Source organism: Schistocerca serialis, chromosome 5 (assembly GCF_023864345.2).
Source record: "Schistocerca serialis cubense isolate TAMUIC-IGC-003099 chromosome 5, iqSchSeri2.2, whole genome shotgun sequence".
In the NCBI taxonomy this organism is placed as follows: Eukaryota; Metazoa; Arthropoda; class Insecta; order Orthoptera; family Acrididae; genus Schistocerca; species Schistocerca serialis.
In genome coordinates this window covers 266,603,847-266,621,686 of record NC_064642.1, presented here as the reverse complement: position 1 = coordinate 266,621,686, position 17,840 = coordinate 266,603,847, and the positions used below count along the sequence as shown (strand labels likewise).

General features: G+C 41.9%; 1 protein-coding gene across 1 annotated transcript in view; it reads right to left on the bottom strand.

The window, feature by feature from the left end:
• Positions 1 to 17,840, bottom strand: part of LOC126481298 (uncharacterized) — a 238,280-nt gene that overhangs the window by 62,454 nt on the left and 157,986 nt on the right. The window contains exon 3 of the mRNA XM_050104947.1: positions 8,539 to 8,630. Within this exon, the coding sequence (XP_049960904.1) occupies positions 8,539 to 8,630 (92 nt within the window). The remainder of the gene's footprint in view (positions 1 to 8,538; positions 8,631 to 17,840) is intronic.

Here is a 17,840-nt window from a genome sequence, read left to right as displayed (position 1 = left end):
CTACACTACAGAATCTGAATAGTCCATTCACAAATTAAAACTACACAAAATATTATAATTGAAGCTGCTATTCTCATAGGTCCAACAGCTGCAGAGGTGTCTCTCTAACTTCATATGTCAATGATCCCAACCAATTTACCCATTCGTTTTAAGTAACTTCATACCTGAATCTAGATTCAAGGTTTCACTTGCAATAACAATAAACAAGGCTCAAAATCATAAGGGGAATATGAGAATGGGGATGGGTGTGTGTGTGTAGAGGGGTGGGGGCAGTGGACATAGAGAAGGGGGAGGAGGGGATGGCCAGAGAGAGGAGAGTGTAACCTCCCCCTCACTTATCGACCTTAATGACAGTGAAAAATTAAACCGCGTGCACCTAATGGAAATTTGGGAAAAAGCAATCGTCTCCAAAGTTAATTCATCGGTAAAGAGGGAGGAAAGGGCTACATCTAAATGAAATGAAAAATGAAAATGAGATTGGTGGAAATTAATTTTGAGAAAAGGGTAAAATTAATAAAGAAAGTAAATGTGCGGTCATTACGTTAACAATTAAGTGTCATTAATTAGATAATTGAGATTTGGGGAAAATTACGGTCGCCAGTCCTATGGACAACTACTATAATAACTGAAAATGAAAGATTAAAGCACATATAATTAGCACTCAAAGCGTGGCAACTGAAGGTTGACACGTCTTGTGTGAAAACTGAATGTTTGTCAGAAGTAATAAATTTCGCTACACTCTGACTTAATTTAGCAAAAGAATCAATAAAACCTGAAAATTGAAAGTTAATTTAGTGGCTGAACTTAATAGTGAACTTTGTTTCTGAAGCACTACGAAATTCAATAAAATAAGGTTAGTCTTGGGCTACCTCAACAATCATTTCAAAAGCTACTTGAATCTATGCAAATTAGAAATAAGAGATTTAACTTTGAACCTGAATTAAATGATTCTGAACAATTAACAATAGTAAAATTTAGTACATACCAAGCTGAGCTGCCGTCACAGGTAAGCTAAAATATGGTGACAAAACTCGCTTGTGCTTGTGGAATCTAAGTATTGTAGCCAGCTATGAATACTTTAACTGAACTATGAAATTAAAGAAGTGAAATGGAATGATATTACTTTAATGGTGGCGTTTGAATTTCAACGACACTCGGGTTCATTCCGGAAAAGGAAGGGAACCTGCTTGGTAATACAATTGGGACAATGAGCAACAAAGGTTCATGCTAAGTTGCTGTAATTTTGTGAATGGAACAATTTTAAAAGCTGGGGTCTGCCATACAGTTCTAAAACTTTACGTGCTTCCAGTCTTCCTTGTTGGTTGATTGAAGGTTTGAAGTTGTCAGTCGAGGAGGCGGCGACAGTCACTCATTGTCAGCCGTCGCTGTTGCAGAAGCTGGATGTCGGCGCACCTTCTTCTCGACACTGTCACCAGGCGAAACGGGCTCTTGATGTCCAACAGCTAATGTTTCTCGTCCGCGACACCATGTCAGAAACTATCATAGCAAGTCGAGCGCAATTACATGCTGCCAAACCCCGAAAACGCGGCAACTCGTGGGAGCGTCACACAATACACCTGCTCCACTGCCCTACTCCTGCCAGACTCCCTCTCCCACGTTCCATGCGGCAAAGTTAACACTACCAAAGATCCTAAACACTTTGGTTCTCCACACGACCTATCGATGTAATCGTTCGAGAGCATAGTTTTCCCTAGGCCAGACCCAGCGTAAAAATACAAATAATATTTACAAAACAAACCAATTATATATATATATATATATATATATATATATATATATATATATATATATATATATATATAGCTGGCAGGTCGATAGACACACAAACAAACACAAACATACACACAAAATTCAAGCTTTCGCAACAAACTGTTGCCTCATCAGGAAAGAGGGAAGGAGAGGGGAAGACGAAAGGAAGTGGGTTTTAAGGGAGAGGGTAAGGAGTCATTCCAATCCCGGGAGCGGAAAGACTTACCTTAGGGGGAAAAAAGGACAGGTATACACTCGCACACACGCACATATCCATCCACACATACAGACACAAGCAGACATATTTAAAGACAAAGAGTTTGGGCAGAGATGTCAGTCGAGGCAGAAGTGTAGAGGCAAAGAAGTTGTTGAAAGACAGGTGAGGTATGAGTGGCGGCAACTTGAAATTAGCGGAGATTGAGGCCTGGCGGATGACGAGAAGAGAGGATATACTGAAGGGCGAGTTCCCATCTCCGGAGTTTGGATAGGTTGGTGTTGGTGGGAAGTATCCAGATAACCCGGACGGTGTAACACTGTGCCAAGATGTGCTGGCTGTGCACCAAGGCATGTTTAGCCACAGGGTGATCCTCATTACCAACAAACACTGTCTGCCTGTGTCCATTCATGCGAATGGACAGTTTGTTGCTGGTCATTCCCACATAGAATGCATCACAGTGTAGGCAGGTCAGTTGGTAAATCACGTGGGTGCTTTCACACGTGGCTCTGCCTCTGATCGTGTACATCTTCCGGGTTACAGGACTGGAGTAGGTGGTGGTGGGAGGGTGCATGGGACAGGTTTTGCATCGGGGGCGGTTACAAGGATAGGAGCCAGAGGGTAGGGAAGGTGGTTTGGGGATTTCATAGGGATGAACTAACAGGTTACGAAGGTTAGGTGGACGGCGGAAAGACACTCTTGGCAGAGTGGGGAGGATTTCATGAAGGATGGATCTCATTTCAGGGCAGGATTTGTGGAAGTCGTATCCCTGCTGGAGAGCCACATTCAGAGTCTGGTCCAGTCCCGGAAAGTATCCTGTCACAAGTGGGGCACTTTTGTGGTTCTTCTGTGGGGGATTCTGGGTTTGAGGGGACGAGGAAGTGGCTCTGGTTATTTGCTTTTGTACCAGGTCGGGAGGGTAGTTGCGGGATGCGAAAGCTGTTTTCAGGTTGTTGGTGTAATGATTCAGGGATTCCGGACTGGAGCAGATTCGTTTGCCATGAAGACCTAGGCTGTAGGGAAGGGACCGTTTGATGTGGAATGGGTGGCAGCTGTCATAATGGAGGTACTGTTGCTTGTTGGTGGGTTTGATGTGGACGGACATGTGAAGTTGGCCATTGGACAGGTGGAGGTCAACGTCAAGGAAAGTGGCATGGGATTTGGAGTAGGACCAGGTGAAACTGATGGAACCAAAGGAGTTGAGGTTGGAGAGGAAATTCTGGAGTTCTTCTTCACTGTGAGTCCAGATCATGAAGATGTCATCAATAAATCTGTACCAAACTTTGGGTTGGCAGACTTGGGTAACCAGGAAGGCTTCCTCTAAGCGACCCATGAATAGGTTGGCGTACGAGGGGGCCATCCTGGTGCCCATGGCTGTTCCCTTTAATTGTTGGTATGTCTGGCCCTCAAAAGTGAAGAAGTTTTAGGTAGGGTGGCAGGTGATCGGCGTGAAAGGAAATGCTCCATCGCAGCGAGGCCCTGGACGTGCGGAATATTTGTGTATAAGGACGTGGCATCAATGGTTACAAGGATGGTTTCCGGGGGTAACAGATTGGGTAAGGATTCCAGGCGTTCAAGGAAGTGGTTGGTGTCCTTGATGAAGGATGGGAGACTGCAAGTAATGGGTTGAAGGTGTTGATCTACGTAGGCAGAGATACGCTCTGTGGGGGCTTGGTAACCAGCTACAATGGGGCGGCCGGGATGATTGGGTTTGTGGATTTTAGGAAGAAGGTAGAAGGTAGGGGTGCGGGGTGTCGGTGGGGTCAGGAGGTAGATGGAGTCAGGTGAAAGGTTTTGCAGGGGGCCTAAGTTTCTGAGGATTCCTTGAAGCTCTGCCTGGACATCAGGAATGGGGTTACCTTGGCAAACTTTGTATGTGGTGTTGTCTGAAAGCTGACGCAGTCCCTCAGCCACATACTCCCGACGATCAAGTACCACGGTCGTGGAACCCTTGTCCGCCGGAAGAATGACTATGGATCGGTCAGCCTTCAGATCACGGATAGCCTGGGCTTCAGCAGTGGTGATGTTTGGTGTAGGATTAAGGTTTTTTAAGAAGGATTGAGATGCAAGGCTGGAAGTCAGAAATTCCTGGAAGGTTTGGAGAGGGTGATTTTGAGGAAGAGGAGGTGGGTCCCACTGTGACGGAGGACGGAACTGTTCCAGGCAGGGTTCAATTTGGATGGTGTCTTGAGGAGTCGGATCATTAGGAGTAGGATTAGGATCATTTTTCTTCGTGGCAAAGTGATACTTCCAGCAGAGAGTACGAGTGTAGGACAGTAAATCTTTCACGAGGGCTGTTTGGTTGAATCTGGGAGTGGGGCTGAAGGTGAGGCCTTTGGATAGGACAGAGGTTTCGGATTGGGAGATGATTATGACAGCTGCCACCCATTCCACATCAAACGGTCCCTTCCCTACAGCCTAGGTCTTCGTGGCAAACGAATCTGCTCCAGTCCGGAATCCCTGAATCATTACACCAACAACCTGAAAACAGCTTTCGCATCCCGCAACTACCCTCCCGACCTGGTACAAAAGCAAATAACCAGAGCCACTTCCTCGTCCCCTCAAACCCAGAATTCCCCACAGAAGAACCACAAAAGTGCCCCACTTGTGACAGGATACTTTCCGGGACTGGACCAGACTCTGAATGTGGCTCTCCAGCAGGGATACGACTTCCTCAAATCCTGCCCTGAAATGAGATCCATCCTTCATGAAATCCTCCCCACTCCGCCAAGAGTGTCTTTCCGCCGTCCACCTAACCTTCGTAACCTGTTAGTTCATCCCTATGAAATCCCCAAACCACCTTCCCTACCCTCTGGCTCCTATCCTTGTAACCGCCCCCGATGCAAAACCTGTCCCATGCACCCTCCCACCACCACCTACTCCAGTCCTGTAACCCGGAAGGTGTACACGATCAGAGGCAGAGCCACGTGTGAAAGCACCCATGTGATTTACCAACTGACCTGCCTACACTGTGATGCATTCTATGTGGGAATGACCAGCAACAAACTGTCCATTCGCATGAATGGACACAGGCAGACAGTGTTTGTTGGTAATGAGGATCACCCTGTGGCTAAACATGCCTTGGTGCACAGCCAGCACATCTTGGCACAGTGTTACACCGTCCGGGTTATCTGGATACTTCCCACCAACACCAACCTATCCGAACTCCGGAGATGGGAACTCGCCCTTCAGTATATCCTCTCTTCTCGTCATCCGCCAGGCCTCAATCTCCGCTAATTTCAAGTTGCCGCCACTCATACCTCACCTGTCTTTCAACAACTTCTTTGCCTCTACACTTCTGCCTCGACTGACATCTCTGCCCAAACTCTTTGTCTTTAAATATGTCTGCTTGTGTCTGTATGTGTGGATGGATATGTGTGTGTGTGCGAGTGTATACCTGTCCTCTTTTCCCCCTAAGGTAAGTCTTTCCGCTCCCGGGATTGGAATGACTCCTTACCCTCTCCCTTAAAACCCACTTCCTTTCGTCTTCCCCTCTCCTTCCCTCTTTCCTGATGAGGCAACAGTTTGTTGCGAAAGCTTGAATTTTGTGTGTATGTTTGTGTTTGTTTGTGTGTCTATCGACCTGCCAGCGCTTTTGTTCGGTAAGTCACCTCATCTTTGTTTTTATATATAATTTTTCCCACGTGGAATGTTTCCTTCCATTATATTGATATCATATATATATATATATATATATATATATCAAAAAACAAAGATGATGTGACTTACCAAACGAAAGCGCTGGCAGGTCGAAAGACACACAAACAAACACAAACATACACACAAAATTCAAGCTTTCGCAACAAACAGTTGCCTCATCAGGAAAGAAAGAAGGAGAGGGAAAGACGAAAGGATGTGGGTTTTAAGGGAGAGGGTAAGGAGTCATTCCAATCCCGGGAGCGGAAAGACTTACCTTAGGGGGAAAAAAGGACGGGTATACACTCGCACACACACACATATCCATCCACACATATACAGACACAAGCAGACATATTTAAAGACAAAGAGTTTGGGCAAACTCTTTGTCTTTCTCTTTGTCTTTAAATATGTCTGCTTGTGTCTGTATATGTGTGGATGGATATGTGTGTGTGTGTGCAAGTGTATACCCGTCCTTTTTTCCCCCTAAGGTAAGTCTTTCTGCTCCCGGGATTGGAATGACTCCTTACCCTCTCCCTTAAATCCCACATCCTTTCGTCTTTCCCTCTCCTTCCCTCTTTCCTGATGCGGCAACAGTTTGTTGCGAAAGCTTGAATTTTGTGTGTATGTTTGTGTTTGTTTGTGTGTCTTTTGACCTGCCAGCGCTTTTGTTTGGTAAGTCACATCATCTTTGTTTTTTGATAAATTTTTCCCACGTGGAAAAAAAAAAAAAAAATATATATATATATAGTCACACACACACACACACACACACGAACAGTAAAATAATTACAATATATAAAGACACAGAAATGTCATATCTTGAGGTAACAAAACAAGGAAAAAAATTATAGTACAATAGATGGAAATAGGAGAATATGCATTTCCGGCGTTACAAGAGGAGGAGGTTATGTACACAGAGAGAGGGGGAGGAGGAGGAGGAGGAAGAGGAGGAGGTCACCAAAGAGGGGGAAGGGGGCAAAGAGATGGGACAGACAAGGGGGTGGAAGGAGTTTAGTATGTGTATCCAATTCCCACTCATATTTAGTAATTGGAAAATACTGCAGGGTTCACTGCTATACGCACAGCAAAATAACTGGAAACGGATATGACTGCATCAAGAATTTTCTAATTAGAACATGTTATTGCACAGAGTAGCAGATGATCAATCTGCTGTTTAGCAAAGAAAGAGCTTGGTGCCAAGCGGGATACATAAAAAATAAGTAAAGGAAAGACAGAAAAAAGAAGAAGATTATCAATATTTTGGGAGTCATAAGGCAATCAAATGTCAATTTTAGAATAAACCCTATCTCTACATTACAATACATGCAGTTTTAAAACTTCCTGGTAGGTTAAATATGTGCAATGGATTATAAGACAAACATAAAATCTTTCCTGCTGCACTTCTGTCAATACCTCTCTTCTACTTACCCCAGGGGAGCGATATTTATTCCTACATCTTCCTGCCAAGAAATGCTACTCGCAAAAGAAAACTGTAAAATAAGTTATCATAGTAACAGTAGATATATACAGAAAATGTGTGAGATATTTATTTTCATTTGCAGGTGGCACGTCTTCAAGACGGGTCATTGATTGCAGCAAATTTCCAAGAGGAAATAGCTGCTCATACACAAAAATATCTGTTACAGGGATCAGTAGCCAGTTCAGAGGAGACACAGAAGCCCTAAGGAGATCTACAAATACTTTCAACAATGCAGTTCTCCTTATATTACAAAACAAATTGAATGTTCTTTTAATACTGATTCAATGTTCCGTATGTGGACTCAATTGTTGGACATTTCATATTGACAAGAAGTCTTATTATACTTTGTATGGCACTGTATGTTTGAAGATTAAATAGATCAGTTACAAAAGCATTATTTACAGGAAGTTTAAAATTGTGGTATAGTTTCTCTCAACAGTAATACGAGTGCAGTTATATGCAACATGGATAACAGCCATATGTGAGGTCATGACAAAGAACACAAAACATAATGAAGAAACAACCTTAAAAAATACCAAAGTCCAACATAACATCAAAGGCTTCTGTGAAATTTGGGAAACAAGAGGTAGATACTAAAAGAAGTAAAGCTCGGAGGATCGGTCATGAGTCACATCTGGATAGTCAGCCAGAAAGAGTATTGGTAATGTTTCAGCACATGGTTTTGATCAGTCAGGAAGTTCTGAATCTCATTTGATTCTGTAGGAACACTGTTGCAACAGTTTGAAGTGAGGGTATTCATCCCCATGCAGGACTAGCCCATTAGATAGCCCTTAGAAAGGCAGTGTTCTGGAACAGCAGATCTTCTTGGCTGTTGGAGCCTAGTATATCACTTACATCAGCAACCTTCAGGTAATATCATCCATAAAAGAACCTCGAAGAGACCTGTTCATTGAGGGCTATCAAGAAACGTACATTGCATATTGTGTTTGCCAAAAAGATGACAGATTTTAGTCGGGACATTTCCTGCGTAAGGCAAAAACACCTTGGGAGCAGTCTCTTTTATATTTACACCATCCAAAAATGTCTGCTAATTGACAAGAAGCCACTCTAAATTTGTAAGTGATTTCTTAAACTCCTAACAGAAAAAAATCTTCTTAAAAGAAAAAAATAGCAGCTGACCTGCTTATAAATCAAATAAGAATAAAACATTTCTAAAGCAATTATCCAAATCAAGTAAGAATTAAAAAATTCTGAAGCAGTTATTCAAAACCACTTATTCAAAGACATTTTTCCTACACTAAGAAATTAATTGCTGCCAATTGTTTTCTGAGCATCAATTTTGTACTCCTAATGTAAGATTTAAAACAGCTATCTGAATTTAACCAGAACACTGACACAATCTAAAATTGTATAAGTACATTTATACACCATTAAAATTGCCATACAAAGCTAAAAATAATGTCAAAGAAACTACCTTGTTAGACACCCTATGTCGAAGAGATGCCAGCTGTGTTTCCATATCTCCTTCACCTTCACCCTCTCTTCCCTCGTCTGAAAGAATGATTTCTGTAAAACAGATTACAAAATTAAAAATAATTATTACTTACATAATGCTTTTTATACATCATATTTTTTTATATATTACAGAACATGTCTTACATGCCCACCATTAACTCTCTACTACAATTCTACCTCAGATAAAACCTACTTGACCAAAGACAATTTTCTTTGTGGATAGACATGTCACATAACATATCATGTGAATCACAGATTTCATTACAAATGATTAAATGCACGTACACTGACAATATCAGTAAATTACAATATTCTGCTGTGAACCTTGTCTTCTTTATGACAGGAACCTGAACCTGCTTCATCAAATATATAATGCGGATACTTTCTTACAATAACAGAATCAGAGAATCTTGCTCTTGACAACTTGGTCTCCAGCATGTTCATGTGCATTGCATTTGACCTCAATCTTAAATAATTTCTGTTGTTCTGATGTTGCTTACTGATGTCCTTCATTATTTTTTTCTACAGTTTTGTTAACCCCATCTTCCTCTTTCCAGGGTTTTGGCTTTATCGGCATAATTTACATATTTTGTCCATCTTCACGGGTTTCATTGTTTTGTAACCTCTTTTTCCCAGTCAGCCTCTTTTATCCAGATTTGTCAGGTTTTGAGGTATCTTTTAATATAAGAGTTTATATCTTGATACCTTCTTCTCTTTCTGTCACCACTGCCTCTTTTCCATCTCTGATATATGTATTATTCCGATCTCTTCACCCCTAATTTGTCATCTAGTGACTGTTCTCAATGTAACTTTTTTCCTCTCAGGTTTTAAAAACTTGTTTCATATTCCAATGTAAATTTGCATCACATATTAAACAGTTGTGTCTTCTCTGATTCAGAGTCTAAACCATCTTTTAGATGCTGATTTCACTACATGTTCTCATCTTTGTTTCCCCTTATCTAACAGAACTTTTGGTCTCAAAGATTTTTTTACAAATTCAAAATTTACATATGTTACAGTTACATGCTGTTATCTTTTATTTTGATGAGTACACTATTTTCTGACTCCATTTCATTAACATATCTTTTCTTTATTTAGTTTATTTACTTATTAATCATGTAATTCATGAAGTAATTCTGTACAAACAAAAATATAGTCTGGTTAAAATGATGCCATCTCCATAGAGAAATAAACACTCATGTTCAGAAAAAACAGAACATTTTTAACCACTAGAGATAGAACATTTATACTTGCAGGACATGTACATTAGTATGTCCTGCAGAAATGATTAGCATTTCAGTCACCTCGGTTCAGCATGTGCCCTGTTGCCTAGGAGGCACAGGCTCTGCCCTGGGCCCAGATAACTTGTTCCATACATGATGGCTTTGACATCTATAAGGCGCAAATGGCATCCTGTTATATAGCCATCCTTGCTTCGTTCACCCTGGTTCCAAAGCTCATCTGCGGTGGTCAGCAATGGATCACAGCTTTGCACCCATTATTTCATCATATCCTGCACATATTCGATTGGCAACTAGTCTGTTGATCTGGTGGTCCTGGGCAAATGCTGACATCCTGTTATACCAAGAACGCATATGTACATGTAGCTACATGTGGTCAGGCATTGGCTTGCTGAAAAATGGCATCTGGGGTGTTGTGTAGAAAGGGTATGGCTACAGGCAACAGGATGTCATTCACATAGGTCACACTGCCCTGGACATGCTCCACCTGTGGTTTGTGGTCATATCCAATAGCACCCCACACCATAAAGCATCGAGTTGGCACTGTATGTGGGAATGCAGTCACTGTGATGCTGCTCCCTCTGTCTGTGGTGAACCAAAATGCAGCCATAATTTTCAAACAAAGAGAGCCTGGATTCGTCCAAAAACACTATCTAATGCCATTTCTGTCTACAGTGACATGTTCCATACACCACTGCTATCAAACATGTTTCTGTACATTCGTCAAAGGTAGGCAGAGAAGTGGACAACACACACTCATTCCATAATAAACACTGATGGACTGTCGCCCCTGATAGTGTATGATGCATTACACTGTTGCACCAGAGCTGAAGAGGACACATATCTGTAATGCAATGGCTTAGGATGAGGTGTCAATCTAATGGGTAGTGCCACCTGGCCAATTTCGTCATATTCTGTGGCTTTCTGTGAGCCATCCTACACACACCCATTGTACTGCTAAAACACTTGGTCCTACAAAAGCAGAAACTTCCTGGATGGATGTATCACATTCTCTCATGCCAATGATGCGCCCTCTTTCAAATTCACTGACTTGATGGTGTGGTTCGTGCAGCCAACTGTGAGGTATCCTGCACATCTCTTCAACTCACACTGATCCATTACTTTCAGTTTATAGTGACAATTAGAGCTGCAGGCATATTTTACCAGTGGGTGGTGTTGCACCAGAATGTAAATGCTGACCTTGAACCCAAGGGTCAACATTGTTCAAATGCTGATCATTTCTGCAGAACATACTAACGTACATGTCCTGTGAATATGAACGTCCTATCTCTACTCATTGAAGGTGTTCTGTTTTTTCTGAACAAGAGTGTATGTACTACTTTTTTCATGGAAGCTAAGAGACTGCTCATGTCACTAGGGGATTACTTATCTTGGTATAATATTGTATAACTATTTACCAATTTTTAAATATGTCTTTATGCTGTGAGAATTTTCATCAAAAACTCGTAACAGTGGCCAAACAATCTACTTCAAATAGACACTTCTGATTTTCATGGGAAGACAAAAACCTTGAAGTTTCTGCAAAGCGTCAGGGAAAATAAAAGGAAAGGGAAAGAAAATCTCCACCATGCTGGTGACTGACGGGCCAATCGGGCCCGAATGATTCGTCAGCCAATTGCGTCAATTCAATGCAGTATGCAGGAGTGTGCGGTCAGCATACTGCTCTACCAGCTTGATCAGCAGAACTCGAGCTGCTACTAATCAGTCAATTTCCTATCACAGGGCTGAGTGGAGCCAGCGCCAGTCCTCTGACCAAGGACAAATCTCTACCAGTATCAGGAATCAAAACCGTGTCATCTGCTTGGCAGTCATGTAGACCGACCACTCAGCTATAGAGGCAGGCCCAGAGGAAGCAACATGTATAACTATTCTGAGCTGAGGAAAGAGTGAATGTAGATGAGTAATGGCTCCACCGGATCCTATGTTAAGGGGTTATTGTCCGATAGCACTATCAGTACTGAACCTCCAGAGATGTGCTTCCAGCAAAGTTTTCAACTACCAGGCCAACATGATGCACAACAAACATGTTTCCATGTATACAAAGGCCAAACTCTATAACATGGATATGTCCAATAGTGCCAGATTGCAAATAAAGGTGATTGCAATGGCATGGGCACTATTAACTGACATCTTCGAGGAAGTTATCACCTCCAGACCTCACTAGATGGATTTGTCCATGACAAATGCATTCCTATAATTCTTAGTGATCGTGCTGCTGTCAAAATATGGCTACAGACTGGTTTCCGAATGGAAAGGGAATGGTTGGAACTATTATTTGTCTGCTTTCTACAGATTGCCCTTGTCCCAGAAACATTTTTGAATTGTGTGTGATTTTAATCCAATGTGGTCAGATGATGATATTAAATTAGCAATGAGGTAGTTCAGACATTACAAATTTACCAATGAACAACAAAATGGACTCAATTTCTTACACCTTGGCAGTAACAAACTGAACAGCTTTGGCCAAATAACAGCAGAAACAATGGGTGGGTGGGTGGGTGGTGGGGGAACAGCACCAACAACTAGCATCGCAAGAACCATGATGCCAGGAAACCACAGAAAAGACAATTCTCGAAGCATATTCTGCAACTTCCAGAACGGAAAATGCCCTTGACTGTCCAACAAGTGCTTCCAGCAATACCTTCATCAACTGCAATGCTGCCTCCAGCTTTTCCATCATTTAACAGTTAAGGTAGCAGAGAGTATCAGTTGTAATGGGACAAACAAGTATATCAACTGAATACTACAGCACTACATACCAGTATACAACCTGATAGCAAACATCTCACATATCTCTATATTTTACCTGCACATATTGCCACAAGCTATATGACAGAATGCAATGTTAAAGACACCTGTAAAGCTCTGAGTAGCTAATGAAGTAACAGAGTAGTATTTCAAAAGTAACTTCTTGAAACAAATTGTAAACAAATAGCATATTTTCATATTCTGATGAAATATGTGCATTTCATAAAAAATCACCTTGTAAATCACACCAAGCAATATGTCTTTCCTTCTCATCCCATCTGGTAAGTCTCCCTGACCCAAGATCCTGGATGAGTTCTCCAAACTCTGCCCCCTTTTCTTAAATCTCACTAGCTCTTTTCCTACAACCCTCTTCCTTCCCGTTCAACCCTTCAGTCAAAAGAAAGAGCCATTGGCTCTAAAAACTTGCAAACTGTAATATGTTTTTATTTATTTGTGCTCTTCTGCCACCACTTGGTGAGTAGATTTTTGATCTACATTATATTTATATTTTCCAGCAATATATCTGAAACTGTTAGCTACAAAGTTCCAAATTTTAATTAAAAAGAAAATCAACATTACATGTTTTGCATCACTGGAGCAGACTAAAACATTATTTTGTATAGAAAACCATGAAATCCAAAATAACCATTAATATGTGTTAAATTTACACTTCATCCCAAAGTAAAAACACAGTAATAGAAACATATGTAACTGGCCTTTCAGGAACAAGCTTATGAAATCTATTGTAAATAATGTTATATTTTCATATTTCACTAAAATCTATTCACTTCATAAAAAAAACCTAGCTTAATGAGCATATCAAGCAATATGTCTGGAGTTCATGAAAAACGTTATTCACACAAAACCCATCTGTAAAGAAGAAAAAAAAAATGGATACAAAAGATTATTTTGCATAGTTACTTAAAAAATTCACAATTACAACCACTACGTATCAATCTGGCTCTTTACTTCATGTAAAACTACTGCAGCAAGAACTTTTTAATTATTGTTTTTAATTGTAAGTCACATATTCGGAACATTTCAATAATTACTGTTTTATTTTCTCGAATGTTACACACAGACACACACACACACACACACACACACACACACACACACACACACACACACACACACACTCCAGAGGCGAAAAGGAGAGGTTTTAGTTCTAGAACAATTATGTGATCCTAATCGGTAATTCCAACTAAGCAGCCTGCAATAAGGTTATGATTATGTGTAAACATTCAAGAAGAAATTTTTGGCACTTCATCAGTCATGTTGTGAACATTCCAAAGAGATATTGCTTGGTCCCATTTTTGTGTAAATGAGGCTTTGAATTTTAAACTATCAAAGACTTGCAAGCATTTCAGGAATACTTGTGTTATAGATAAATAATTTTAGTAGAAAGTTGTTTATCATCAGCCAAGGCATGCATCTTAACAGGTGAAGGAAAAAAGCATCAGGTACCCTTCTAAATGCAGTGATTATGGAAGAAGACAAGAAAATAACTCCACACTTAGGACATATTTGTCTCAAATGGCTGCAGCAACCTGATAAGGCCAATTTTCAAGCTGGAAATATCTTTGAAACTCTAACATCAAGCCTGTGGCAGCCATGCCAAAAAATGTGTAAACCATTATTAAGCCAGTACAAGCTAGCAGTACCCAGCATCCACTGGTGAGACTGCAGATTTACCATTAGGCAAAATCTTGGGAACAGTGTGATCCGCATGGACATGCACAAGACAAAGTACAGACCAGTGCCAAGCTAAGCAATGGGCCATTGTAGACAAGTCTCCAGGTGTATGAATCTGCTTGCCACAACCCATGTGGTGTGAACTTAATGGGAGCTTCCACAGTGTGTACAGGATTATTTAGACTGTGCTGTCAGTTCATCTATCTCACTATATTGCAACCATGAAGTGTAGGGCACCCCACAAGTTGGAACACTGTTATCAGTTCCATCCATTCATTGTACATCATTTTTCCCACAGTTATGTGATCAGACCACATGGTCAATCACTGAGGAGTGTACACTCTCCATGGAACAGTGTTAGAGCACATCTATTGCGCAACACCCATTACCACAACCAAACAATAGTGACAGCACAGACTTTCAGCATTACAAGATGTTGTTAATTGGTTGTGTGTGTTTTTGGCACAAGTAAATGTACCATTGTGTGGTCATGTTTTTTGTCAATTACCATCATCACTTCGTACACCCTGAGCATACTGCATGGGTGCAGCATTAAGACCAGCCCACTGCACCACTAACTTGTAAGCAGCAATCCCACACATTCCCACTTCACTAGTTAGGAACTCTCATTGGCTTGTGTAACGTGGAACTGTGAGTGGAGTGACACTGACATCCTCGTGTGTGGACAATACCTTGTTAGCAAATGAACAATTCTGTGCTCATCCGTGAAACATTTGTACTTTGTACGACCTCTTTATTTTTGGTGTGTGTGTGTGTGTGTGTGTGTGTGTGTGTGTGTGTGTTTCGGTGGGTGGGTGGGTGAATGTATCTTTTTGTGTTAACTTTCTTTTTTTAAATTGTTTCCTTTCCCCTTGTGCAAGAACTTGACTCCAAGCCACAATGGGACATTACAGGACCTGCAAAAGAGTATAGAAAACCTGCTAATGCACAATCAGAGGCCTGAGAGTGAGTTATAGGCACACCCTGCACACACATGGTCTTCACGTGCCTGGAGACAGCTCATGAAAATTTCGGCATGCAAAGCCCACCATACTGATACTTCCTACTGCCTCTGGTGTAGTGACAAGCACTGGATGGTCAGCTTGTCTCCCTTTTGGCCTTGCAACACATTCATGTTGTTCAGGAAAGTGGAGGTGTTCTTCTTGAGCAATAACATACTGTTGCCAAATTCAGGCACGCCATGAGACCGCTCGACCAGAATTATGCCTCCAAAGTTCAGAATGTAATTACTACCCCACCAATGTAGTCCCCACATAAATGGTCGAAGGAGGAGTTGATCCATTGGATTTTGTCATGGCGAGAACAATGAGTGCATCAGTTGCTGTGCCAACACCAGTGCAGTGACAAGAGGCCATCTAAGTAGCTGCATCATCTGCGGAGCGTAGCACAGTGATATTGTTCTGCAATTGTTGTTGCGTGCTATCTGGGTGTGCAGCTTCCCAGCATAGGTGCAAGCAGTCATAGCCCTGCAGACCAGCATGCAGCTGGATGCCACAGCCGACTTGGCTGATTAGGTGAATGACACCACCCTGTACTGCAGCAGTAGCAGCCAGCAACACTGTTCCCTCACCTTTACAGTTACACATGCCAAAGGCCACACAAATGGCAGCTCTCAGCATGCGGGTTGACAGATTGTCACACTAGCAGACAGATGGCAGCAGCTATTATAGTGGCTCCTGATCCAGCTACTGGCAATCTGGCACATGCAAGCATCAATGCAGCATTAGCTGCTCTAGCAGTATGCTGCAGATGTCAGATTAGCTGCCAAACAGTATCTGCTGGAACCATGCCCACTTCAGAAATGATGGGAACAAGTTCTGGCAGCCCTGATCGCCCTCAAATGCCAGCTGCAATTGGGCTTAGATGCATTTGCTACAACACAATACCAAAGCATATCTTTGAGGTGGAACAGGCTGGTGGTGTCAGATACCTTGTAGACACAGGTTCTGACCTCTCAATATTCCTGAGAGACAAGCTGAGGTGCTGCAGGGCCATCAAGGCACTGCCTTTCAGAGCTGAAAATAATTCAACAACCAAAATGTAATGCACACGCCAATGAAATTTGGATCTTGTACTATGTCACACATTCACATGAACCTTCACTGTGGCTGATGTCAATAAGCCAATCCTGGGTGCAGATTTTCTCAGACACTGCTGCTTGCTGATATCACAAATGCCCAGCACGCAAATGCAACCACAACTTTAAAAATAGATGTACGCCAGTGGCAGTCCACTTTCTTCAGTGTAAAACAAGTTATGTGCCCTGGACAGTACACCAACATCCTTGACAAATTTCTGGATCTCACTCACCCAAATGGTGTTTTTAGGGATGTGAAACATTCGACAGTCCACCAAATCATAACTACACCCAGTCATTCCAGTTTGTGCTGTCCATGTTGACTCATGCCTGCAGGCTAAATCCGGCAGAGACTGAGTTTGAGGCAATGCTGCAACAAGACATTGACTGACCATCAAGCAGCCCATGGTCCTCTGCCTTGTACATAGTCCCCAAAACAGACAATTTGTAGCACCCATGTGGAGACCATTGTGCCTTGAACTCAAAACTGGTGCCAGGCTGATATGCTGTACTGTACCTTCTGGATTTTAGTGAGGTAGATTCAGTAATTTTCAGCAAAATCAACTGTGTGAATGTGTTCGTGCAAACTCCAGTGGCACCTGAAGACAATAAAAAAATGGCAATCATCACACCATTTGGGCTCTTAAAGAGCATGTACATGACGTTCAGCCTTCAGAATGCTGCCCAGTCCTTGGAGCTTGGTACGATATCTGGATGGCATTTTGTGAGGTTTACCATATTGTTTCACATATCTTGAAAGCAACTCTGTCTTCTCAAAGACATCCAAGCTCTATCACTGCCACCTAACAACTGTCTTTAAGCACCTGAAAGACACTGGCATCTTTATTAACCCATGAAATGAGTATTTGGGCCACAGAAACAGAGTTTCTTGGACACTTAATCATTCCAAGTGGATCCACATGACTACCTGAGTTCTTAAACATGCCACATTCACATGCACATAAAGTTATGCTGCTACCTCGGCATGCTGAACTTTTATCAGCATAATCTCCCTAATGCCACCACTGCACAGGAGCTGCTGACAACACCTTTGTGCAGCCCCACCATGAACAGAAGGACTTCTGTGTCTGGATGGACGCTAAGGAGAAAAATGTCATTGAAACCAAATGAAATCTCATAGAAGTGACACTGCTTGCACATTCAGTGTGCGACACTGAACTGGCCATGGTGTTGCTGCTAGCCAGATCACCATATGTGTCGTGCTTCAGCAGGGCATCAGTAGTAATTGGCAGTCAACCAGTTTCTTCTTACAGAAGCTATCAACATCGTAGTGCCCTTGGAGTTCCTATGACTATCAGTTGCTTGTAGTGTATGAAGCGATAAAATACTTCCGCCCATCAGTAGAAGCTCATTCCTTCATATTTGCACCAACCACAAGCTGATCATTCATGCATTCTGGGCCAACAACACCAAATGTTTGCTGCACCAATCCTAGCA